Source organism: Trematomus bernacchii, unplaced genomic scaffold, assembly GCF_902827165.1.
Source record: "Trematomus bernacchii unplaced genomic scaffold, fTreBer1.1, whole genome shotgun sequence".
NCBI classification, from domain to species: domain Eukaryota; kingdom Metazoa; phylum Chordata; class Actinopteri; order Perciformes; family Nototheniidae; genus Trematomus; species Trematomus bernacchii.
Genome location: NW_022987708.1, coordinates 978018 through 1005115, shown reverse-complemented (window position 1 = coordinate 1005115; position 27098 = coordinate 978018). Strand labels below are relative to the sequence as shown.

The 27098-nt window shown below is 40.4% G+C and overlaps 1 protein-coding gene across 1 annotated transcript; it reads left to right on the top strand.

Moving 5' to 3' along the window:
• The first annotated feature begins 45 nt into the window (after positions 1 to 45).
• LOC117491008 (protein shisa-like-2B) lies at positions 46 to 20937 on the top strand. The gene is made up of 3 exons (XM_034140823.1): positions 46 to 309; positions 7902 to 8038; positions 19814 to 20937. The coding sequence occupies exons 1-3, from the start codon at positions 104 to 106 to the stop codon at positions 19999 to 20001; spliced, it is 531 nt and encodes a 176-aa protein (XP_033996714.1). The 5' UTR covers positions 46 to 103; the 3' UTR covers positions 20002 to 20937.
• The last annotated feature ends 6161 nt before the right edge of the window (positions 20938 to 27098 follow it).

The following is a 27098-nucleotide window of genomic DNA, read 5'->3' as shown; positions in this document are numbered from 1 at the left end:
GTGTGTGTGCAGCTCCAGGACTCCGTGATGTGGAGGTGCAGCGATGGGAGACGCGCAGCAGCAGAGCCGGCTTTAACGTGTGCCACACCGCATCTGGCAGTCCATGTGCGGACAGTGTGTGTCGGATATGAGCTCGGACTGTGAAGGTTACTACAGCGAGGCAGATGTGCTCGTGGAGGGCTTCACGTGTCCGAAAGCGGACAGTGATGCCACGGCACTTTTCTGCTGCGGGTTCAGTGACTTGAAGTACTGTTGCGATGACCCCAACAGCTTCTTCCCTTACGAATATGGATACATGTGGTGGTTGAGGTAAGGACAGTCAAATGAAAGTGTTGCATATGTTTACCTCCGTATTTGACATTTATAATGTGGGTACATTTACTATTTATGCATGACATAACATGAATGTGCATTATAGGCATAGTTTCTCCTGCAGTTAACAATAATTATGCAAGTTGTGCTGTTTGGAGCACATGCATTTGTGGGTTGATAAGCAAGTATCATTGGTGTGTTGTCAGGAGCCAACCTGTTGCTGATATTTTACAGTCTGTTCACGTTTGGATCAAATTAGGCTAATTTGCTTAGATAAAAGAGTCATTTGTAAAGCTCAAATGGCATTTACAGTACTAATGCAGGGTCACTTTGAGTTCAGAACACAGTGCAATACCATTAGGGGAAACCTTGCCTTTCATTCAGTAAATACCATAGATCTAAGGATGCTCTTATTGACTCTTAGATAATACACATCCACCGACATCAATGTTTTTTTAAGGGACTTTTTCTAATGTAGTTCTTCTGAAAAAATTTGCAAAGTGTGGAGTGAGGCTTAGACATGCAGAATGTGAATAAGGAAATCAGAATTTAGAATTCCTTTATTAGCCCACAAATAAGAAATGTATGTTGTTACAGGAAAGTATAAATAGAGATGAAGAAAATAGAACACTCTTATATAAAAAAGGCATGCTCGTAGTATTTATAAGATAAAATAAAAGAAGGAAACTGCTTAAGGCCACGGGTAGTGAAGGGCCCCCAAGTGATGACACGTTTAATGCCACATCAATGTCCTTTTAAAAACCAATCAACCATTTACAATGACATCAATAAAAAACATCTCTAAAGCAGCCACTTGCCATTCTAGTCGAGCTATGTGCAGACAACTCTTTGGTCACAGTATTGGTTCCTTTGAACCATGTAAATGAACCCAACCTTTTGAGTTTTTATACTTTTTGCAAAACATGGGGGCAGTTTGTTTCGCGATTCCTCGTTAAAGTAATTGCACATACGATACCGGCCATTACATAAAAGGTTTACATGAATAATTACAAAAAATAATGTTCAGTTTATCGTTTACATTTCCCACTTCTGTAGAGGTAGGCTGTGTAAGTCACTGACCAATCCAAAGGCCATTTCTGCTGGTGTTAAAAATGATTTGAAAAAGTGTTATATATATAGTTACTTACATGTTGTTTAAACCGTATGTGTCTTTTTAGCATTACCTTAGTCATTCATTTTGATTTTTGTGTCCTTGTATTTAGCTAGGAAGTTTTGAGCGACCCCCCTGTTGCTGGCACCATTATATTGTATTTTGAACTGTTATTCCTATTGCTACTAGGTATATTTGTAATCTGATGAAGTTCTTTCTTTTTGTAATGGGGGAGCACTACAGTAATCTGGCCAGTTTGATATTAAAGGATTATTCTGTGCTTTAATTTGTGTCCTTCTGCCCTCACGTGTGCCAAAAGTGTGTCCTAATGTGAAGTATGGCATAGCTACGCTACGCGGTCGAAATTCACATGCTGCACAAGTGTGCTCAATTAACAACACACCGTCTATCTAATTCTAAATCTAAATACAAACTAGCAGAGGTTAAAAAAAGGTCAGTTGACACAAAAGCAATATAAGTTATTACTAGCATCCCTGATAACTTTACAGTTAGAAGAATGGCGTCTCAGTCTGGATTAAGTTATTAAACTTCCTTCTGCACTCATCTATTTCTATTTTCAGTACATAAGTAGCAAGCCATCAACACTACATGGTTGAAATTCAAAAGTGTTCACAGTGAACATGCTGTTGTACTAAGGGAAATGTCTGAATTTAGACACAGCATTAGTTTGACTTTGGGACAGTATTGGTCCCATGCCATTATTATTTCTGAGATGATAAAATGCAGATTTGGTGACAAACCCTGAACGGTAAAACTCACTTAAGGACAGGTTTCTTGCTTGTTAGCTTGATATTCTTCTCTATGAGCTTTAGATCCTATAATTAATGTTGTGACAGTCAGATCATTGTTTTCACAATACAATTGGATAGTATTATTAATAATAATAATAATAACTTTAATTTATATAGCGCCTTTCATTAACCCAAAGTCGCTTAACAAGAAACATATAAGGACAAGAGTTAAGACATAAAGACATAAAACAGGGGGCAGAAATGGAAGTGTTACATTGCAGGGGGGGGGTAATCCTATCACAATGCAAGTCATGTAGCATGTTACAAACACATTTCTAAAGGAGCTTTGAGCCTGTGAAATTAACCGCCTCTGAGCAGTAATTATGTGTAAAAAGAATTCCATTTGGAATAGTACAACACATTTACACTGTTTCAAGGCATAGAGCAGGCGTTCGTATAATGAGGCATGAATACATAACACATCACTCAGTTAATCGGCTGCTTAGATTTGAAGAACACTAGCAAACAGAGACAATGAATATTTTATACACATCTTTACATCATTTAACACCTGGCAGAAGTGTTAAGGATATGCAAGCGCACACTTCACTTATTCAAACCAAATCACACTCACTGAATATGAGAATAAGCAGCAACAGGATCCAAATTCACATTCTGACAATGTTTGCCTTGATTGAGTATTGTTTGTAAATAGAAAATACAAAAGCCAGATAGCAGAAAAGGGTAAGAATAATCAGTTTCAAACTAAATTAAACAAAATACACACGCTTGCAAGAATAGTGGGCAGCACATAAGAACTGTGGAGTATAAACAACTGCGTCTCAGTTTGGATACTTCTGTTATTACACTTCCATTAAAGTACACTGTGTACACTGAGTACTTGCATAGTGCATGCATGTCAACAGTGCAAGGCAAGTTTATTTATATAGCACCTTTCTACACAAGGAAATTCAAATTGTTTACAAAAATGAAAACATAAAAATAGTGCAGCAGAAAAACATTATAAAATGGCCTTTAAAAACAGTCATTAAAAAACAAATATAATAAAATAAACATAGAAAATACATTAATAAAAGATACAGTGCAGTGTGAGATATGAATAGTTAAATTAAAAGCTGAACAAAAAGAAAAGTCTTCAGCCTGGATTTAAAAGTAGTAAGAGTTGCAGCGGACCTGCAGTTTTCTGGGAGTTTGTTCCAGATATTTGGAGCATAACTGAATGCTGCTTTTCCACGTTTAGTTCTGACTCTGGGGACAGAAAGCAGACCTAAGAGATCAGGATGGTTCATCATTTAGCAGGAGATCAGAAATGTATTTTTGCCCTAAACCATTCAATAGGTGCGTTCACACCGGAGTACTTTGGTGTACTTTTCCCACAATAGTTCATCAGAACGACGATATATTTGCGTTCACACCAAAAAGCCCCAGGAACTAAAGTAGCTCAAATTAGTTTGTCCGACCCGCTTTTCAGTCCCTGCTAGAGAGCAGGGACTGTTGTGGGAGAAAATAGTTCGTACGTCTGATTGGCTGTGCGGAATGTAAACCACGCCCGTTTGACTCTGAATTTTTTTTTGGAAGCGGCCATTGTATTTGCTCGCTTCGGGCAGCGCACCCGAAGAGATTACTTTTGTGAAAGCAGTTATTATAGCAACACTAAATAAATCATCGGAGCGGTGGAATTGATGAGGATGTCTCGGCGCTTCTGGCGATTTACTCGGAGGACGCGAAGCGCCGCATTCAGAAGCTTCTACTGAATGCAGTTTCCGTGGCTCTGCAAAGTTAGCAGACCTGGCAAAGTCATGTCGGGACGACTACCAAGGTAAAAATAAAATACATGCACTGCACTGTTTTAATCTGCACAATACTGGTCTTAGATGTACTTTTATTTGCTCAGTAGATCGAGCTAGCCATGCTAGAACTTGCTAACGTTAGGTCCAAGCTGGCTAACAACATCTAGCTAGCTAGCTATTCTCAGCCATGCCCGCTATGAACACGTTTTGACTTGTGAATAAGTGTGCAATGTTCTGTAATTTGCTTCACTAACTCATGGCACTAATCGTGTGTTTCAGGCGAGGTGTTTCTCTCAGGATTAGAAACTAGTTTTCCCCTCCGGGATAAAACAATAATATAACGTTAGCAATTAGCATGCTAGCTGGACATAATGCTACCTCTGTATTCTTACCTCTAACAATACATTAGTTGCTATAATTTCAAGTAATTTGCAACATTCATTCTACATGTTAATGGTAAAAGCTTAAACAGTTGATTACCTGCATGCCACAAAGACTGATGTTCTAATATTTTTGCACATTTAAGTAGAAATGTAATTGAAATTCTATTTATTTTTCCTTTTTTTTATTGATTGTTATAATTGTACTCAGCCATGTTATGTTAGATGTCAATCCACTTACACTGTAACTACTCTGGCCTTGAAAGAAGAAGAAGGTGATATAACTATTAATAAGTAAAAGTAAATCGAAATATGTATTGCATCACCGCTGCTTAGAGTTCATGCACAAGTCATTTGCTTGATAATGAATTGATGCATTGTAGCAATAATTGTAGTCAATATCAAAGAGAGATGTAATTTCGATATTTCAGTCCAAGCTTGATTGGCCCAGCTACCTCAGTATATGTGATGTATAAATAAAAGGATTACATGAAAACGGTTTGATCTTCTATCTCAGAGTAAACTGGACTATTAATCAACATTTTGCCTCGTTGTTGCGATTAAACTGATCTTGTATCTTGCATATTTCACCTTAGGAAAGTGGGCACGCGATGACAGCTTCCTTGACACCATCATGGCGATGGACCGCCGTGCCATGGTCAGCAAGGAGAATGAGGACCTGCGTGCCAAGGAGATGCACGACGAACGGCTGCTGCATTCACACAAGGCCCAGGAATCGAGGTGGAGCAACAAAATACCTTTCAGGCTGGGCTTCTGGCAGTGCTAAGCGAGCTGATTAAATCCAACAGGCCTTCAATACAAAAATTAAGAAAAACTTGTCGTCGTTGATAAACTGTACAATGACTTGTTGGGAGGCGTGTGGTGCAGTGGTCTGGTGCGTTGGTGTTCGGATCAGGGGAGCACAGGTTCAAACCCCACTGCAGTCAGGATGTCGTTGTGTCCCTGGGCAAGACACTTCACCCCAAATTGCCTACACCTGGGACAGTTAATTTTGTATTATTGTGATTATATATATATATATATGCCACTGTTATTAATACTGACACCTAACTTTGCACTAAGGTGTGTCTGCTGCTGAGCCTACCTATTGTTATTATATATATATATATATCTATATATATATCTATCTATATATATCTATATATATATAGATATATATATCTATCTATGCCACTGTTATTATATTGTTTTGATACTGACACTTATTGATCTGCTGCTGATAAATAAAAGAGAACCTACATGCACAGCACTAGCATCATGACTGTCTTTGTTTAAACCAGCAGCAGTGCAGCGGTACACAGACTAACCTGTGTGTGTGTAACGTAGTTCTTCAGGTGTGTATGCTTAACATGTATGTATTTATCACAGTAAAGATGGTATACAACAGTTTTTAAAGAGCTTTCAACCTCATCCCATTGTCTTTAACACACATTTAACATAATAATATACTCATTAATATACAAATATACAGTATGAGTACTGTTTTGATACTGACATTTAATCTTTGCACTAAGGTGTGTCTGCACTATTGTAATTGTGTCTGTTGACTGGTAAATAAAAGAGAGAACCAAATGCACTGTACAAAAGATCAGCTTTATTGTCAATTTACAATTTCCATGCTGTTCAGATGCCTCTCCCCAACGTTGCTTCCAGGCGAATACAGAGGAGTTGAAAAGAGCCCTTGGACATTCGGAAATCTTTGATCCACTGCACATTGGTGTTGGCACCACCTCCCACCAAGCCGATGTTCTATTGTTCACCCAGAGAGAGCGCGGGACACGACGCGTTCCGTAGTATTCGCATATCTGGAAACACATACAAAGACACAAATTAGCCCTACATAACTCCATAAATCCAACATTAGATAGTATTAATGTAATTTAATGAACGTACCATTGCTGTTCTTTGGGCGTGATAACGGTCATCATGCTCAGCTGTCCTACGGCGAAACATGTCCATAACGTGTGCTTTTCGTGGTCCAATCCTTTTATTAAGGCTTCTTAACCGCCTTTGCCTCCGACTCAGCATTTCTATTGCATTTGAATGGTCGATCTGTATTTGTATTTGTGGTTATTGGCTTAAATAACTCAGTTACGAAGCTGTATAACACGACCACCAAAACGTCAACTCCATACCGTGCCTGAGGTCGGAAGGTAAACAGAAGCATACAGCGGAAGCGGAAGTTTTTTTTCTTCTTCTTCTCTCGGTTTTTTGGCGAATTGCAACTTTAAGGTGCATACCGCCACCTACTGTACTCGCCGTGAAGTTGTTTGCGGCCTGCCAGTAAACCCAAAGCAGAAGAAGAAGAAGTGACGTCAGCGGCTCATTTGCCTAATCCACCCCCAGGAACTCATTTTGGTGTGAACGCGATCTGCTTTAGTTCATCAGAACTAAAGAGCTCTCATGAACTAAAGTTCTCATGAACTACTGTGGGAAAAGTACTTGGTGTGAACGCCCCTAATGCTTTATAAACCAGCAGCAGTATTATGAAATCAATTATTTGACAGACAGGAAGCCAGTCTTCAGATTAATCACGGCTGCTGTGGACTCAATGGAAATAACAATTGCCTCCGTTTGCATCCTTATTGTTCACGGTACCAAATCATTACAGACTAAATGAATTCCTAAATCAACCCAATAAACATACTGATGGCTTCAATCCGACAACAATAGGCGACAGCGGTACTTAACTTACATTTGTAAAGTGCTGTTTCACCAGAGCAACTGCTAATGGAACTTTCCATCCCCATACAAAGCTATGATGGCGACCGATAAGAGTGCAGTGTCCAGCGCTCTTCGCTCAGCTTTTCGACCATTTTCAGTACACCATCCGAGTACTAGTCAGTGAGAATGCACGTATGCACTGATAATTGAAAGTGTAAGTTGGATGTTCCCAAATTAGTTATGCTAGAAGCTCTGTGAGGCTGTACTGAGGCATAGTGTTGCTTTGAGCTAAATGCTAACGCTAGCATTCTAACATGTAAATGATGTTTAGATAAACTAGTCCACTACCACTCGTGGACTTGTTTTTTGTTTTATCAGCTCTAAGAGTTTCAGCAGTTTGGTTTGCATTTTTTCATATTCTAGACCTTGCGTTAGTTTCTCATTGGCTTTTTTAATAACTTGTGACTGTTAATTTAGATTGTAAAGATCTAGTAGATGGGTTTGGTACCACTTTTGGCTCACTAGCAGCAAACTCTCACTCAGATTCCCTCTCATGTACTGAAATTCCGCATCATTTTATGTAACTTCTCACACAAATCCGACATCAATTTGGTCGCTAGCTTTAATCTAGCCATCCTAAACTCAGTAGTATGGTCTGCCCCTATTTATTTGTAGCTTGTGTCCAGGTATTGGACATTGCACCTTTAATCAAAAATAGATAGCAATATTTACCTATTCTAATCAGTGTCCACATTTTAAACTTTTGCAGTTGGTTGCAAATGTTATGTATAGTCTTTCAGAGCAAGGTATGTATAATAGTCCTCCTGTGTCTTTGTTCTCTGCTTTACAGTCTTGGAGCTCTTGTAGGTCTCTCTGTTGCAGCTGTGGTTCTTCTGGCCTTCATCGTCACTCTGTGTGTCCTCTGCTATCTGTTCATCACCACTAAACCCAGAAGTCTGGACAATGGGCTGCCACTCAGAGCTCCAGGTATTGACCGCAGCTCCGTCTCTCTGCAGGAGGCATCCCGCTAAAATCTCAATAAAACCCTGAAGGTTTTGAAAGAAATGAACTTTCAGAGTTCCAAGCTTGTTATTTCCTTCTTAAAACTGACTGCTAATACATTCAATGCTCTTTTTTCATTTAGTCAATAATGACAAAGGTCATCAGCAGAAATGGAAAAGTAATGGAATAATAGATAGGAGAACAGTGAAATAACCAATTCTCACAATTTTCTTTAAAGCTCCCATGTCATGCTTTTCCGGTTATTACCCGTCCCCTTGTGTGTTATGAAGGTTTTTATGCATGTAAACGGTGTGCAGAGTCAAAACCCTCAAAGTACACCCTGTAGCGAGTAAAACTCTAACACAGAAAATACCTCCCCAAAACGCCTCGTTGGAGATACGTCACTGCCCATTTGATTCTTCCGGGTACCGCCTGATGTCATGCGGTACCCGGAACGAAATGGACCAATCCCGAAGAGCTATGGCCACACCAGCAGCGGCGTGTTCCTCCTCCAGAGGTTCGAAGAACCGACATTTCACAGACGAAAGCTTCCAAAACATTGCCCAGTTTGAGGCCGGATATGCACAGCTTGTTTGGACCGTTTGGAGCAGGGGAAGATCTGGGTACACAACCTGTAAGTTTGCATTGTTATTTGTGTATTTATCAAACAAGACTGTTTAAATGTGTAAACTGTGTTGGACTGCTAAGCCATTGACACAGTGCTAACTGTGCTAACTAAGTTGCTAGAGTTTCCATATATCAACTCTAATATCAGCAGATGGCCTTGCATACATGTATCTCATAGCAGGAGAATGTCTGCATTCACACACAAAATACCTATTGACAGTATACTCCGGGTGATTTGCCGTGCGGTCAGTCGCGAAACGTAATTACATTATAGCTGGCGTAGCGTGTATGCAACCGATCTAACACACGGAGCTAGAGCTAGTTTTGGTCGGAAAAACATTTTTGTGATGCTACGTTGCTAGCGTTTAAATATCAACTACAATGTCAGCAGATGGCCTTACATGTTTGTCATGGCAGGAGAATGTCTGCAGTCACACACACGGAATACTCATACAGTATACTCCGGGTGATTTACCGTACATTGTGACAGTACATATACTGCATGTAGCTAACGAGGCTAGCTGTATGCTAGCGCAAAACAATGTATTCATGCAAGTTACATTGTATGGTAGCAGAATACCCGTATACGATTGCAATTATAAACACGTTATTGCTAGCCTAATATGAACCACTAGCTTTTGTTCATAGTAGTTTTATTACACTGCATTATAGTTGCCTTTCCTCCAAGCTAACGTTCATATCGTGTTAGCTACCAAGGTAAACAAAGCTAGGTTAGCATATTAGCAGGCAAGCTGTTCATTACACAACTACTACTAACGAATCTAAAACAACTAAGTTTCTCTAATATTTTGTGATTTGCATTTGATTTCGTCCAGCCAGATCCTGGCGGACAATCCATGACGGGGAAGGGACTTCTACTACTATTGAGGCCTCGTGCTAAAAGGCACCGCACCGACTGTGCGCAGGCAAGATGCGAGGAGGAGGAATGGATGATATACCGTGTGTATATATGTATATTTATGTTCATTTTGTACATTTCTAAAAATAAAGTTTAATGGAAATACTTAGTAGGCCTATCCTTTCTTCCCTGAATTCATATATAGCAAACCATGATTTGATTTCTCATCAAACAGTAGTAGTTTATAACGGGTAAAAATAACTTACTCTTTGTTATGAGCGGCTCGTAGGCCACAACGGAAAGACAAGGAGACATACACGAGTTTACAAAACCACGGCACATTTATTGTGGTAAATGCAGACATAGGTGGTTGAGAGGATCGCAGAGTTAGTCTTCCTGCAGCCGCTTTGGAGAGAGACTGGGGCCGTCGTGTGACTCCGGGCAGCTGGGCTTAATAGCTCCGGAGGTGTCCGTGATCGTGCTGATTAGCCTCTTCAGCTCCACCCCATCGTAAGACAAAGGCCCTGGGGCCGTCACACTCTTCTATAACAACAGTTAAAAATATATATGTATATAAAATATACGGCTGTACCGACGCCATGATAAGACTGATGTTACGCTGAGAGCAGCCGGGAAAAAGCACTGTTAGACATGGGCGCAGCCTCTCTGGTGGTTGACTAATCAGAACGAGTGGCCGAGCTGACCAATCGGAGCACACTAGGCTCACAGGGAGGGGGGGGCAAGAGCTCCAACGAGTCGTTTAGTGGAGAAAGTGAATACTGCTGAATACACATGCTTGACAGAGATGCTGTATGCGAAACCAATGTGAGTTTGGAAAATTGCACAGTATAAATCTATTTTAGTATACCTCAACAATGTAATTATGATCAGTGGAAATGGCCATGACATGGGCCCTTTAAGTAAGAAAACTGCTGCTTTGTTTAACCTCTTAAGCCCTGAGCCTGTTTTTCAGGTCTCAGGCTCGAAAATGACATTCCCAGAACAAATGACCATATCTTCCCTTCTAAAAGGGTTAAATTAATCATCTTTTTTCTCAAAGTAATGATAAACCTGTGAGTTGGATTTAGAAAAGTCAGAATCAATATAGATGTTTTTTATTTTAAAGAAAATTCAGATTTTACATAGTAAAAAACTGTAAATTATAGTGTCCGTCCAAAAATTATTTTTTACAGATAGTGAAAACTACCCTTGGATGATGGGTTAGTAGACTAAAAGCTTTAGGAATCCAAAGTACAACATATAATAAGTACCCTGTATCAAGATTGATGCAAAACAAGTTAAATTTGACCTTTTTAGAGAGATTTAGCCAAAAAACCCCACTTCTGGGGTCATTTGGGTGGATTTGACCTATCTCTGGCCCCCCTTGGTCGATTTTGATGAATGAAATCTCTTTATAACCGCTAGACCCAATGGAATCGAGGGAAAGTTATATACACACCAACACGTTAACAAATAAGGAGTGAGAGTGACGCGTTACCAAAACCGGAAGCTGCATACACTCTGGTGGCTACCATTAGCAGCTAACTTTTCCGCTCCGATTTTTACATAAAAATGGAATTATGGATTATAAATAATTTTTTAAAAGGCACAGGTACATTATCAACCTATGGATCAACAGTTGTAGATTTTTTTTTTTTCGTTTTAATGCCATTGAACACATATTTTGACCTAATTGACAGCTACGGTGAGACGATCTGCCGTAAAAGCTCCGTAAAGGTACGTGTTGTGATGTCTGTGTTTGCTTCCCCTGTCGCAATTTAGGATCGCTCAGTGATGATACTATACCTAAATAATCAGTGGAGTCTCAGCTTTAATCGGCTATATTGTATGTGCAGCTACGATAAGTAATAAGGGTATCTTTATCTTGAATTGTGTGCCGCAGTGCGTTAGAATTTTTTCGCTCAGGGGTCATTTAGACGCTTCTTATGAGACTTGTGTTTTGTTTTGGTAAAAATGGTTCATATCTTCAGTTAGCTGAGATTCTTCCCGTTAATCTGGTGCTACACATTAATAGTTTCATAAATGTTAAGAAGCCCTGAGACATTATCTCGAAAACAAAACGGTGGGAGGGGTCCAATGGGGGGACCGCCGTGCTTAAGAGGTTAAAAGCAATAATATACGGTAAATCTGAAGTATTTGACTTTTAAACAATCTCAATTAAAATCTCTGCACCCCAAGTACACCCACACATGTATTTTCCTATGATGTCTAATGAGATTGTGCGGGCATGTTTCACAATTTAATTCTGTGTGACTGGCGAAGCCACACACAGTATAGTATTCAACATACTTCTTAGTGGAATGCTGTTTTACTTATTAGTGGAATGCTGTTTACTGTATACTTATTCTTCCGCATCTTTTTCTTATTATTATTATTTCAACAAAAAGTTTGGCTCTCAATAACTTCAGCATACTTTCAGCTACAGAAACCATTCAAATATCAAAAATATTCAGCCTTTTCAGCACATGATGGGAAACGTTCAACTTGTTCAAAATATTTTATACTTTTTGAAATATTTAGCTTTATAAACTATTTCTTTAACATGTAACTCAATGGGAGGAACCTTCAAATCCTCTTTTACCTACACCTTGCGCCAAATGCTACTCCTTCCACATACTTTCAGCTAGAGACTTCATTCCAACTTTAAAACGGTCACAAGACCTTCAGCTATTGACCTTTTAGTCAGATTGTTTATATCTTTTACACTTTTTGAGATATTTAAAGGAAACCTATCATGCTATATTTAAATGATATATTGTAGGGCCATACCTATACTGTATAAGGTATATTTATACGTTTCTGTTTTCGAAATACCAAACAGATCATGCATTTTAGCCATGCCTCATTTCGCTCTATGTGTTGTTTGCTGTCTACGGGTCTGATTCTGTGAGCTGCAGCTGACCACGCCCCCCCTGCAGGAGAGGGGAGACGTGCTCTGATCAGCTGCTGGGCTGTCAGAAGAGGGGGAGGAAAAGAGATCTCCGTCCTCCGTGTTATTATAGGCCTATAGAGTCGTTATTCATTTGTTTTAAAGCTCAATAAATAACAAAGAAGACCTTTGACCGGCACTTTTCTAATTTTGTCCGGAAGATTTAAACTTTAACGGACATCTTGACCGGCGAAAGAAACTGAAACTGAAACTCTGCCGCACGGTCCCCTCGTTCCTTGGAAGAAGCGGAGAGGTGGGTGTTTGTCATCTGCTGGTGGACTAACCGGAGAGAATTACAGTGCTTGCCTCGACGGGGAGGGATTGCATTGAATTAAAGCAGCATAAGGAACAAACGCTTGCCCCGGGGAGGGAGAAAGAAAGCCACAGCGGAGAATAAACAGAAGGGTAACCATGGTAACCAAGTCTTCTTCGCTGCTTTTGTGGCAGACTACAGTGCCACTTACAGGCCTGGCATATGTACTACAGCGTCTCCAGCGTTTTTGAACGGCAATGGCCGTGGCTGTCTCCTCCTGATTGGTGGAGTTGGCCCAATAGCCGTAGCGCCATCGTCCTGACGTCAGGACAGTGTTCAAATCTGGATCAGTTTTTATCAGATCCGTTGCAGCCCCTTTTTTAGAGATTTGGGTATGGAGGAAAATAGAGAGGGTTGTGTTTTCTGACACTTGGTGAGTTCCCTGGAACAGCGGGGACACATATTTATGTATAAAAGACGTACAAAAGTGCATTTTGCATGATAGGTCCCCTTTAACTTAGTTTGGAGCTTGTTAAAGAGGCCTTCTTCAGAGTTTAACATTAGTGTGTATTGCGCAGCTCGTTAAGGCTTATGCTGCGTTCACACCGGACGCGATGCGACTATTCGCTTCGCTCTAATCGCTCCTATCGCATCGCTCTAAACGCTGGAGGTTCACCGCGGCTGCCAGCTGTGTTTACTCGCATCATTCAAACAAGACGCGCTGGCTCGGGAGCTACAACTACAACAAATGAACATATTTTACCGTGATTAAATTGTAATACACGTTTCTAAATGATGCCGAAGTAACAACATACTGATACCGGTTAGTAACAACCATGAATTAATGCTTTGACAAGTCTGCAGACAAGACGGCAGGCAAAACACCTTTTAAAATGCTTGTTTTCTGAATGAAGATCGGGTCAACCAGGCTAAGCTAACGTTGTATATGCTCATTCCACACTCATAACAACGGCCTACAGACATAAATAAGCAGCGACTGTATTCACCATGACACAGACAGTCTGTGGTTTGTACTTGTTTAACTTTTGTCCAGTTTCTGAACGGATATGAGGAGCTGTGAGCTCTGTGTGCTAACTGCTAACAGCTAACGGCTGATGTTGTGTGGTTGAACGTCAGTGACGGCGGCTGAGATCCTCACCGCTGATTGGCTTCCGCGAGAACGCGTCATGTGAATTTGACGCTCGAGTTGAAAAAATTGAACTCTCGCGTTTAACGCGGCACCGTTCAATCGCCTCAATCGTGTAATTCGCGCCGCGTCCACCGCTTCATGCGCGCCGTCGGAGCGAATTCGCGTCTGTCCACGTCTCTGCATTGACTTTACATGTAATCGCGCCGCCCCCAAACGTCGCATCGCGTCCGGTGTGAACACAGCATTAGAGTGCGTGATGTCACAGATAGAGTGGAGGAGAGCTTGGAATTCAACTTAATTTTCTTTTAAAACTGCCATAATTCCCAAACCCTACACTCCTGGGACATAATTGTGTGCTTGAATTGTAGCAAAACCTCTCTTAGGTTGAAAAATTAAAATTAAAGGTAGGGTAGGTAAGTTTGAGAAACCGGCTCGAGATCGCTAGAATTTGAAAATACACAACCGGAGAAAATCTGCCACTTCCTTATAGAGCCCCTCCTCCAACACACACGAACGCGCACATGACCAATGAGGGCACGAGATAAGTTTGTGCACAGATGGAAGGCTGACAGGCAGGTAGGCCATCCAGTTATTTTAGCCGGGCCGGCTAAAATGATTGGTCGTACTTTTTACAGTACTACGGCTTCCACAGATGACATTTTTTTATGGATTTTTTGTCAAAGCACTTAAGATATTCATTGCTATCGGGATGTTAAGAGCATTCCATGGAATATAACACAAAGTGTATCTCGAGCCGGTTTCTCAAACTTACCTACCCTACCTTTAAGCAAAAAAATTCAACAAAATGCCTCTTGAGGGCATGACGTGACAAAAACGTTCAACATGTCTCCATTAAGGCCCATTGTAAATTCAGCCTGATCTTTCCTCAGAGCACCAGCCACACACCTTTAGTTAATCTGCCAAAAAAGCCACATTATTGACCAGAAAGTACACAAAAAGCAGACTAAGACACTCCTTAGGATCCTGAGATGCTCCACACGTTGAAATGTCACCGATAGCTGCTACGGTTCTTCAACAAAACGTTCAAATGTAAGAGGTTTATCTCTCATTCAGATCAATGGAAAGGCTCTCCTCTCACAGATCACTGCACATCACCATGGAAACCTTTGATCTCTGGGCTCATACAGGTGTTATGATTAGGTGCTCAGCACAGAAACAAACACTGACAAACAGACTGGGGTTTAACAGACTGTCTCAGGCTGCCTTTACACGGGAACGTTTACGTTTACGCACCGTATGCGTTTTCAAAAAAATCTTCCGTTCACACGCATTCGATTCATTTAACGTGTCTGTTCACACAAGACCACTCGACTCGCTGGAAACGCTGTAGTACATATGCCAGGCCTGTAAGTGGCGCTGCTGCCGCCACAAAATACACCAAAAGCAGCGAAGAAGACCCCGGAGCATGGTTGCCATGGTTGCCCTTCTGTTTATGCCCCGCGGTGGATTTAGCAACATGTAGTAGTTCATGTAATTCTCCATGTCCACTTGTTGCTGATGGTTGTGGTAGAGGAGCTGTAGATTTTGCACTAACATCTGTAGCATGGTCGAGCTGTAGATTTTGCACTAACATCTGTAGCATGGTCAGTAGCAGTAGCACTAGCAGTAGCTACTGACAGTAGCTACTGACCATCAGCAGTGAGCATCAGCAGTGAGCAGCAGAGGTGGGGAGAGGCGGGGCTATGGCTTCATCTATCGGGAAATGATCGTATAGAGGCGATTACACAGAGCCGTTTGACCCCCCAGAGCGTTCCGTTTGCAGATCTATCCACCTTGGGACCCGTTATCGTTTGCGGGGTCCGTTTCTATCGTCTATCGTTTTGTGTAAATGAAAGGGCTATACGCAAGAGAAACTATGCGGATACAACCCGTTTCGTTCCCGTGTAAATGGGGTCTCAGCCTATTATTTTCTGTCTGATGGAGACTTCATACTGACTTCAACATGTTCCACATATTTTATACATTATTGGTGACATATGGTTTTAGTCGAAAAGTTTGCAGTTAAAATATTCTGATGCTTTTCAAAGCCTTTTTACTTTATTTTCTCTTCTTAATACACATTCTTTCACTACGACTTACATTTAATATCTGACTCCTTCAGCCTACTTTCAGCCATGGGCGTAGGAAGCATCCTGAATGTGGGGGGGACATTTTTAACGGGGGGTGTGGGGGCGAAAAAATATATAGATTTCCTGTATTCTGGTGCATTTTAACAGGTGGTTTGATACTTTTATGTGGCTATACTAGCATGAGGAAAATGATGGGTACATTTTGTAATTTCATCCAGTAGTAAAGAAAGGAAACATATTTGATTATTAATTCAGAGCTGTCTTTGAATTAATAAAAAGCAGTTTAAATGCCCATTTTTTTGTACATTTATATACAACAATAAATATTTGTGAGTGCATTGAGAGATATTGTTGTGGAGAGTCATTTATATATAAATCGCAAAATACATTTGTGAATCCTTCTGTGAGCATTTATTAATATTGAGACTGATCTGACTCCATAGGGATGTTAAGTTCACCTAGGAATGGTATCATTGACTTAAATGTTCAAATAAATGTTGCTCTTCTGTCTATATTGGTCATATGATGCCCCTTGACTGAAATGTTTCCTGTTCAATATCCCCACTGATTTCCTTAAAATCCTGGGATGAGAGTCCACATCACAATTTACTCTCAACTGTCATTTCCCTTTCATCACTCACCTCAGCAATGGACCTCTCTCCACTGTCCCTGTATTCTGCCTCTGACTCACTCTCAAGTGCCTAGATGTCAAGAGAGGTGGTGAAGTGATAATTATTTATTGAGCAGTATACTCTTTCACATTGAATCATAACAAGTCATACTGAATGTAAATACAACTGACTCTAAAGTAAGTCCCAGTCTGTGACATTGGACATTTTGAAGACTCAAAGTCCCAAGCAGTAGGTATCTCTCTACCATGACATAAAGACGAAACTCCTCTCCAGAAGTGAGACGCCGCCAGCACTGTTAACTGATTAACTGCTACCAGCTGATGACTTACTTTCCTCTTCTTTGAAAAAAATGTTGTTATGCCCATGTTGTCTGGGGGAGAAAACATATCAAACCAAGAGATCGTCAGCTTTGATTTTCGCTGTATTAACCATTTCCTGAACATTTGGTGTGTGTGCCTTACCTCCGCTACCGGCATCGCTTCATACAACAGATCTGGGGCCTCATTTATAAAGGGATATACGCTCAAAAAATGGCGTACGCCAGTTTCTACGCAATGTTTGCGATTTATAAAATACTAACTTGACGGGAAAATGTGCTGTCCTCCACGCAAACTCTAACCCATGCGTACGCACTAAGCACACAAACGGGAGAGACGAGAAACTGCGACACCGTTGGCAGAAGGAAGAATGGAGAGAAATATGTGGAAATAATACCATAAATAAAATGTTACCTCTCATTTATCAAATATGAAGAATTCATTTTCAAACATTGATTAAAGCCAATCTTTAAATGATTAAACAAACGCCTGTTTGAGACTCCTCAGTGCACACAAAAACATAACTTGGAGAAATAAATAAATACGCATATGCTATTTAAAACCACCTCGAATATGTTGTGTTAATGTTATGAAATGTTTTCTCATAAATGATGCGGTAAGCAGGAGGACAGAATTACGTCTAAACTGCCGCCGTTTTGCATTTCTATAGGTTGTAGATACGAGCATGGTTTTATATACTATCACGTTTAATCGTGTTTTATCCCGTTTGCCAAGACTTGATAAGTCGCTCGTAAAACACAGGAGGTATGGAAACTAAGAACACCATATGTGGTAAATTGTACAGCTAATATAACACAATCCATTAATTGTATTTCCTTTAACTGGTGGATTATGGATATATAGTTGCTGATCGACAGCTGGAACACAAACCACCAAATACAACAAAAATAATTCAGATCCAGTCGTCATGACTCCACTCCGGAGGGATTCCCCGATCATTTCTTACAGTTTCTCATCAAGGGGGGGGGGGGGTCTCCTGTCCCCGGGACAAACACACTGCCTGAGGAAGGTTATGTGTATTTGTTTTGTCATTAACTTTTTTCGGACCACTTATTTATTTATTTTGGTGACGATCCGACCTCCATGCTGCTACTCTGGTTCAAACTGCATCCACCAAACAATATGATTTATCTCGACCTCCCCACAATAACCAAAATCTGACACGGTGTGAGATGTCTTTTTTAGCTGTTCTATCGTAATTTCCTGCGATCTTCTTCATGCAGTCAGTCAAAATGAATGAATGAATGGGCGTTTCTTTGACTATGTATAGGCAAATATGGGCGTTACGAGTCGATTGTGATTTATCAAGGGAAACAGGCGTAGGGAGTGCCGTACGCACTTCCCTCGCCGGTACGCAATGTTTTGTGAATCGGAAAATGGCGGAAAATGTATGTACCTATTTTTGTGCTTTGTACTACGTAAGCAACCTTCCTACGTCAATCCTACGCAAGGCGTTATAAATGAGGCCCCAGAGCCGTCCAACTATGACAACACTCCTTGAACATGCGCGCGCTATGTGAGAATCTGCCTTGGTACAAAGTAGCAGTGAAAACATGGTACGGAGTTTCATTGATTTGGGCATTCTCTCAATAAGCAAGTGGAATGGATTTCATTTGATAGTGAAGCACTGACACAGCGAATCTACAAAGTTCAGCGAGTGGATAGACCGATTCACAGACTTTCCGCATAGTCAAAGTGGGGGGGTCTAAACTAATCATTTGAAAAAGTGGGGGGGACTTGTCCCACCCTCATATAATGGCTGCGACGCCCATGCTTTCAGCTACAGAAACCATTCAACTATTACATTATTCAGCTATTTCAGGACATTGAGGCTGTACATTTAGTTGTTTATACCTTTTTTAAACCTTTTCTTTTAAATATTAAGCTTCTTCACAATTGTTCCTACTCTTCCAGTTTAACATTTCACTTTCAAGTTTTCAATAAAGTCATTGCAATGCATTTGAGCTGTAACAATTTTGATTCAAATCATTTCACTTTTCTGCATTTCTCCGCTAAGTTCAGCAACACACTTACTTGGATTTTGTAGCTAAAAGCAGCTACAGAGAACATTCAACTAATAACATATTCAGCTTTTTCTGCATTTTCAGCTAAATTCAGCAACAAATGTACACAGTTTACAGCATTCGCACGCATTTTCAGCAGGAAATGCATTTTCTAGTCTCATCTTATTCTCCTTCTTCCGCCACTAAATTTGTCATGCTACTCGTCCGGCAGCGTTGACACGAAACACACGAAAAACACATCAAAACGTGCGGAGTGACCAGGATCGGGTTGCTATGTCTTTTATAAGAGATTCGCCTAGCCGTTTTCATCAATTGCCCCATAGGAATGAATGGGAGAGCTGGTTAAGACTTAGAGTGGGTGACATCACGGCTAGAGGGGAGAGGAGCTATAAAATAAACACTTTGATCTTTCAACACACCTGTCGGTCGTTAACTAAATCCAGTGGTATTCTAAAGATGTTCAGAAACGATGCAGGAATGTGGTACAAGAATCCAAAAATGTAATAGATAAACAGTTAAAATAGTCAGCTAAAAGTGAGCTAAAATTAATGGATATTCTTTGTTGTACTTAACATTACAACTAATGTTATTAATACTTGCTCAGCGGGGGTAATGTTAGCATCGGGAAGCGCACCCAAGTTTCAGTCACACAGTCAAAATGTCTCTGAATTTTCTAGTTTCTGTTACTTGTACATTGAGTAACCATCTCAACCAATAGAACCCATGTGTTGACCTTTCATAATAAAGCAAGTTCTTTAAATAGTAGTCCTTTTGGTAGTTTTTTTATCTGACAAGCTCTTCACATACAAGTTTCTATGTGAGTTTTCTGTCTTCCAGGCACTACATCGAGTCCACAAGGACCAGGGCCAAGTCATACCGCCCCACCTGCTGGTCCTGAAGGCTTCAGGAAACACTTCCAGAGGGGGAAGCTGGACTGTGACAACCAGCCTCCGGACCCTGACCGCCTTTTCCAGCGTTGTTTCATGGCTACTGTGACCTCTATCAAAGTCGAGGGTGCTACATAGACTGGTAGACTACGTGACGTTTTAATTGTGAAGACCATTGGTGCAAGTCAAAGCTCATCGGCCCATTTCAATACCTTTAATTTCTGTAGCCTGCATTTAAAACAAATCTTGGCTACCCCCCAAGTTGAATTTCTTGAACTCCGCGATCGCGTGCACATGGCTGCCCATCAGCAACAACAATGATGGAAAGTTTTGAGAACAAGCTAATAGTCCTGGTTCCCAATTACCCACAGCTGTATGAGGCGCCCATGTGCTTGGGCATCAGTCCTTCCCTCAACAGTCCAGATCCAAATATGTCCTATGAGTACTATCAAATATTGCCAATAAAAGCTGAAAAACATTGAAAAGAAATGTTGGCAACAGATCAGTACCTGCACAATTAAAGAAAAACAAGTCAGAGAAAAAGATCTGTCAGTGCACAACAGGAAATTATGCCTGGGTTCTCTGGTGTGCCTTCACTGGAATCCATAAGCTACATTGTTCATTGCAAGAAGCTGAACAAATTCCATTCCCATCAGCCTTACAAACACATGTCAAATCAGATACTGTATGAGAACTTGATGAGAGCTATTGGTTGCACGGCAACAAGTGGCACCTTATGAGTGTCACATGAATTTCCGTTTGGTCATCAATGCAATGCTATTAGCTTAATTCAACAGTTTAAAGTGAGAAAGCCACTTTAAAGCAATGAGGACACGGGTTATTTGGTTTCCTTCCAGATTGCTTCTGAGGAAACACCGGAAGTCCGTCCCTCTAACCAGTCCCCGAAACACAAAAGTTCCGCCATACTACTAAATGCATTGCTCAACCCCGTTAATGAAATGAAAATAGACAGATGTACAAAATAAAGGCATATTCTAACTCTAAATAATAATAATTATTATATTAATGTGGTCACACATCCCAGGGGTGCCACACATGGTTGTGGAAGATTTCAAAAATATTGGATCAATGTTCATCAATTTCATTCATCAAAATGTTGAGAGCAATTACAAGTCCAACAACAAGTTTAGGATTTAAAATTTAAAATGTAAATGTGATACAGAGCAGAAGAGAGTCTTTGGAGAATGATGCTGGCTGACTGAAAATATTGATTAAAAAAATTGAATCTTTTGAGAGACCTGGTTTAATTGGATTTGGAGTTATAATAAAAAATGGAGAGTTCATTATCCTAGAAAATTCCCTTAAGTCCGAAGGTTGTTAGCAATTGATGGTCTTGTCTTTTATGTTTTATTCATCACTTATTTTCAAAATGAGATCGCCTGTGAATCTCAAAACATTCTCAGAACGATAACTAACCATTGACATTATAGACTATGACTTATAGTTGTTAAACCTGGGAGATTTTTGCAGACAACAAAAGTAAAGAGAACTCTCTGGCTGTCCCTAAACTGTTTTTCGTGTTTGAGTTATACGTGCCTGTTATAGTTTCTTCTTGTTCGCAAGGCTGGCTCCATACAGTGTGGAAAAGAATGTGTTGATTGAGAAAAAAAAATGTCAGGTTCTCAACTGGTCAGGCCTCGGGACCCACTTTTTCCTTCGTCAATAGATCGCGACCCGAAATGTTGAACCACTCTATTCAACAAAAAATCGTATATATATATATATATATATTCCATGTTTTTGTTTGAGCACTGTGCACCTGGAACGCTTTGAGGTCAAAAGTTGGACATTTCAACAAGGAAATTATAACTATAAATATAATTTTACTGGAATGGGACATACGTAAAGTCATGATCGCTCCAACTTTTCTCTGATGCTGTTTCTTGGTCATCACTGATCCCAGTAGGTCCAGTGGATGCAGTTGCGTTTTGTAGAGGTTTCCTCAAACCTTTGTCTCATTTGAAATGTCCATTTGAGAAGTGGAACATCTTCTGTACTGTTACTCAAATCACCAGATTTATAAAACTTAAAATTCCAGGTTTGGTGGTCACACATCATTAAAACATTGAAAGTTATTATCTATTAAATGAAAAAGGGGTTCATCTATTTTGTCCATTTGAACAGTTGTACTTTAATTCACAAACCGACAGGCAGACTATCAAAACTGAGTACTAGCTAATTAACTTTGTAAACAGAAGTTAACTACTTTACTTAACTTGACACTTGGTAGCTTCTGGCCATTTTTTACAGCAGTTTTCTATAATGCTATTGCAAACAAGTAGTTTATAGAATCATTTCATGCAGCAATTATATGCAGCTGCTATAGTCTTAGCCGGAAGAAGCACAACGCAATGATGACTTGAACTGGTAAGCTAGCTGTTTCGCTTGCAATTAAACAAAAAGTCACCCCATGTGCAGTTTTCATGAACAAGGAAAATAGCCAAATAGACCAAACCTTTTTTGGAGCAGGCTTAAAAAATGTTTAAGTAAGGTAGGGTATTTCAACGTAGGCAGTGGCGGCTGGTGGATAATATTTTAGGTGGGGCTGTGGAAATGGTGATCAAACAATACTAGGGGGGTCCGGGGGGATGCTCCCCCGGTAATTTTTTTTTAGAAAAGACCCCCTAAATTATGACTTCTGGTGATGTTGGAGGGGAAGGACAATTTGAGGCTTAAAAATATGAGAAGACTGATCAATACCTCCATAACTTCAGTGTGGTTAGCTATGAATCTTCCAAAACTTCCAAACACCTTGTCCTGGACATAGTTTCTACAGCATAATCTGTGCAACAGTACAGTAGGCCCACACAAACTGCAGAACACCGGGGCTTTGGGAACACTCAAAATTACTTTAAATGATTTAATTCCCATTTAACCTGTTAAGGGGCTTTTTTCCCCCGTTTTTTTTCCTCACGAAACTGTGTCTCAGGGCTTCTTAAAATGTAATAAACTATTCATGTGTCCTACTCAGAGGAAACGCAGCTAACTGATGATATGATGAACCATGTTTACCGAAACAAAATACAAGTCTCACAAGAAGCGTCTAAATGAGCCCTGAGCGAAAAAATGCTAACGCACTCTAGGTATAAATCAATCGATATACTTATCGGATATGCACAAACAAATATAAGTATCATCACTGAGCGATCAGAACTTGCGACAGGGGAAGCAAATACAGACATCACACGACGTAGCTTTAGGTAGCAAAACACGGAGATATGCTCACCTTTTGCAGAATAACAATTCTGATCAAAAACGAGAAAAACGCAGCTGAAGGTTAATCCATAGGTTAATCCAATGTGTCTGTCACTTTGAAAAATGATTGATGATCCATAATTCCATTTTTATGTCAAAAACAGAGTTTTCATTAGCTGCTAATGGTAGCTTCCAGAGTGTATGACACCTTCCTGTTTTGTCTCCTTGGATACGAGTCCAAACAACTCACAGACTGCACCGGGCGCTGACGTAGGCGCCCTGTGACCATCAGATTTGACGACGCTGATTGGCTGAAATTATGTTTCGGCGGTATAGTTTAAAGATAGCAACAGTTGGCTTCTGCTGCACTTGCTGCACTCTCGTCTGGGCGCTGTGCATAGCGCCCAGACGAGAGGGAGTAATGATACACGGGCAAGGCCAGGCAGGAAACATGTGACTTATCAGTAACTTTAGACATCGTAACACAATTTTAAACGAGATTTTATTGTAGATTATACATTTTACTGATACCAATTATATAATATTTACCTTGTTTATTAAAAATAAAAAAATAAAAAATATATATATTTTTAAAATATATATTTTTTTATTTTTTTATTTTTTTAATGTGGGAAGAGGGGGGGCGGCCCTAGCGCCCCTATGGGCCGGCCGCCACTGAACGTAGGGTTCTATGAAGCTTTACTAACTTGCTTTTGGAGCTAGCCTAAAGTGGCCATTCAAGGAACTGCAATATTTGTTACTTATACTTTGGCTTTATGTTCTGCTACCAAAAGCAGCAACATTACTTTCATAACTTTAACATGTGCTTTGTTGTGTGTAAAACTAATTCCCAGCTGTCGCTCTGCTGCTCAGGTCTGTAACTGTTTGTGTTTTTGCTTTGATGATGCTGAAGAAGAAACCAGAGCTCTGTGTTGTAGCTGCAGATTCTGATGCTCTGTTGGTTTTAAGAATATTCATGTATGTCAATCACTGTTTATTAAAGAGTTCATCAGATCTTCACTCATCAAGAACTCATTAGCACAACTAGCTCTGTTTACTGTCATTGTATTTATAGCAAGACATTCAGCAGATCAAGTGCCTCTCATTATTCAATGTGTTTTTTCCAAAGTAATTATTAAAGCTGTGAACTGCACATGCTACTGTGTGTGTCTCTTGCTTTGATTTTCTATAATCTTTTGGGTCTAAGCTTAAAGCTACTGTTGGAGCTGCTCAAGTTCTCTCATTCTCTGTTGCCTGACATTTTTAGCCGGTCATATAAACAATCAACCACTCGACTTCTATAAATTACTTTAGTTTCAAAGCGAATGCACACATTTTGAGATGTAGGACGTGAGCATATATATAAAGATGATGCCAAATATTTCGTATTCATTTTATCTTCAAACAGAGTGCAGCCTCCTGCTCTCTGATGTGAGTGCTGACAGACTCTAGGCAGTATGTTCAGCTTGAAGGTTCAACATTGGCAACAAGCAGTGCCTTTAATGACTTATTCCAATATTAATTTACCCCTTATCTTTATGTTGCAGGAAATTAAGACCAAGAACAGCAAATGTATATTTCCTGCAGTGCATTATAATAAAAAAATCTTCAAGCTGTTCTAGAAAACCATGGAGGGAAGAAGTTTTTTTTTTTTTTTTACTCTGTTGCTTGACATTTTTAGGCCATCCTATAAACATCCAACAAACTCAAATTCAAAATGTACTTCATGATGTCAAATGTTCCTGTTTTACTTTATTTAAAAGCAGTGTGCAACGGCTGCTGTAAATATGCTCTGATCTGAGGGCAGTCAGACTGTAGTTTGTTCAGCTTTAATTAAGGTTCAACACTGTCAACAGACATTTCCTTTAATGACTGGTATAGGTTATTCAAAGTATCCTTTATCCCAATGTTAATTTAATCCCTAATATCTTTGCATTTCAGGCAATTAGGACCAAGAACAATATACCGTTTATTTTATTTCCAGAGAATGATAATTTAAAAAAGAATACATTTTCAAGCTATTCAATAAATCTTTGGGGGACAATGAATGTACTACTACAGTATCGCTTAATTGTAAAACTAACACAAGCAAAAGTTCTACATGGTAAAACCTATTTAAATTTAAAGGGGACCTATCATGCAAAATTCACTTTTTGATGTCTTTTATACATACATATGTGTCCCCCAGCGACGTGCAGTCAGGGGAGGCAGGGTAACGGAAAAACAACAAAAGAAAAACTAAATAGTAATAATAATAAAATGTCTCCACTGATCTGTGTTGTAAGTGTGATTTATGTATGATTCCAATCGCTTTTTATAGTCAAAATCAGCAAATTTGCCGAGCTCCGCTACGGGAGCGATGAGAAGTGAGGCAGGGACGAGCTCTGCCTCTCGTAAGCCCACAGTAACTTGCTGGAGCACGGGCACTAATTTAGCGCGGGCACTTATTTTGTGAGCGTGCTCAAGCCAGTTACTGTGGGGTAAGGTGAGGCACAGATGAGATCTGCCTCACCTCAGAATGCGTCACCCCACAGAAACTGGCTGGAAAGCGGGCCCTAAGCGCTTGCCTGTTACCATCTCACTGTAGGTCACCAATGTAATGTTTGTAGATCCCTTTATTACATTTATCCTCGCCATCCATAGTCTCTAAATAACTTATTTCACGTATATATGATATTTAGGCTCGCTGGTCTCATCATACAACGGCAATGAAAAAAGCACCAGGGGAGGCAGCCATAACCTCTGCCGCACTGAAGGGGGCGCACGTGAGCCCACAGGTTCTTGTTGCTACTGTAATTCTACGCACAAACAACAAACTAGACTTTTGAAACTACTGTACAGGAAGATAAGGAGGACTTTTACAAAAAAGTAATAGAGATTGTTGTCCAGAAGGATAGCATGGACTTCATCTTCAAGTCAAGGTAAGACCATGCACATTTGTAATGAAAATGGGATCTTACTAAGAAAGAACAATCTAATATTTAGATTTTGGGTATCCTTTTGTTGAACGGTCTGTTTAAAATGAATCGAAGCATCAGACTAAAAAAGCTTTTGAAAATAACCGAATATTTAGATTAAGGTCAAAATATAATATTTGTAAATCTGACTCAGTGAGTCAGTGCCTCACCAGCCATGAACCTCACCGCACGTCACTGGTGTCCCCGGTGTGTCAGGGAACTCACAAAGTGTAAGAAAACAAAACCCTCCCTCTTTTCCTCCATACCCAAATCTCTAAAAACGGGGCTACAACGGAGCTGATCCAGATTTGCGTCCGATATGACGTAATATCGGAAATGTGGACCCACGGCACTATCAGAAAGTTGCTATCAAAAAAAATGCCCGACTGTTTTGGACGTAATATGGTCTTTGTTTACATTAGCATCGCTAACACTCAGAGCTAACCTGTACTGGAGAGAGTATGTGTAAAAAAGCAGGAAATAAGAAAAATAACTCACCTCGTGATAAACCTGCAAGAAAAAAAGCATTTGACCTCCATACTGTTTCAGAAATAATCCTTGATGTAGTTTGGAACATTATATGGCATTTAATCACGGCAGCATTTAGCTGAGTATCTCGTTGAATTCTGAGCAGGCACAAGCTCCCCCTTTTCTTTTTTTTCAAGCTAAGGACCCAGATCAGCAATTCTCTAAAGGCCCGGACACACCAGCCCGATTTTGGGAGTCAGAGGCCATCAGAGGCCATCAGAGGCCGTCAGAGGCAGTCGGGCATTCGCGGCGCCCTACTCAGGTTTGTGTGTCCCGCACCGTCGTCTCTTTACGGCACCTTTTCACACCTCCCGACGCCCGGGAGGTCAGAGAAAGTCAGGACAAGCAATCACTCTGATTGGCTGTTCACACTACCGCTGCCTGCTGGCAAGGACAGTTATTGCCACTCGTCGACTGTATTTGCGGTGTGTTCGTAGGCGGCGGCGTAGGCGGGCGGCGTAGGCGGGCGGCGTAGGCGGGCGGCGTAGGCGGGCGGCGGAGGCGGGCGGCGTAGGCGGGCGGCGGAGGCGGGCG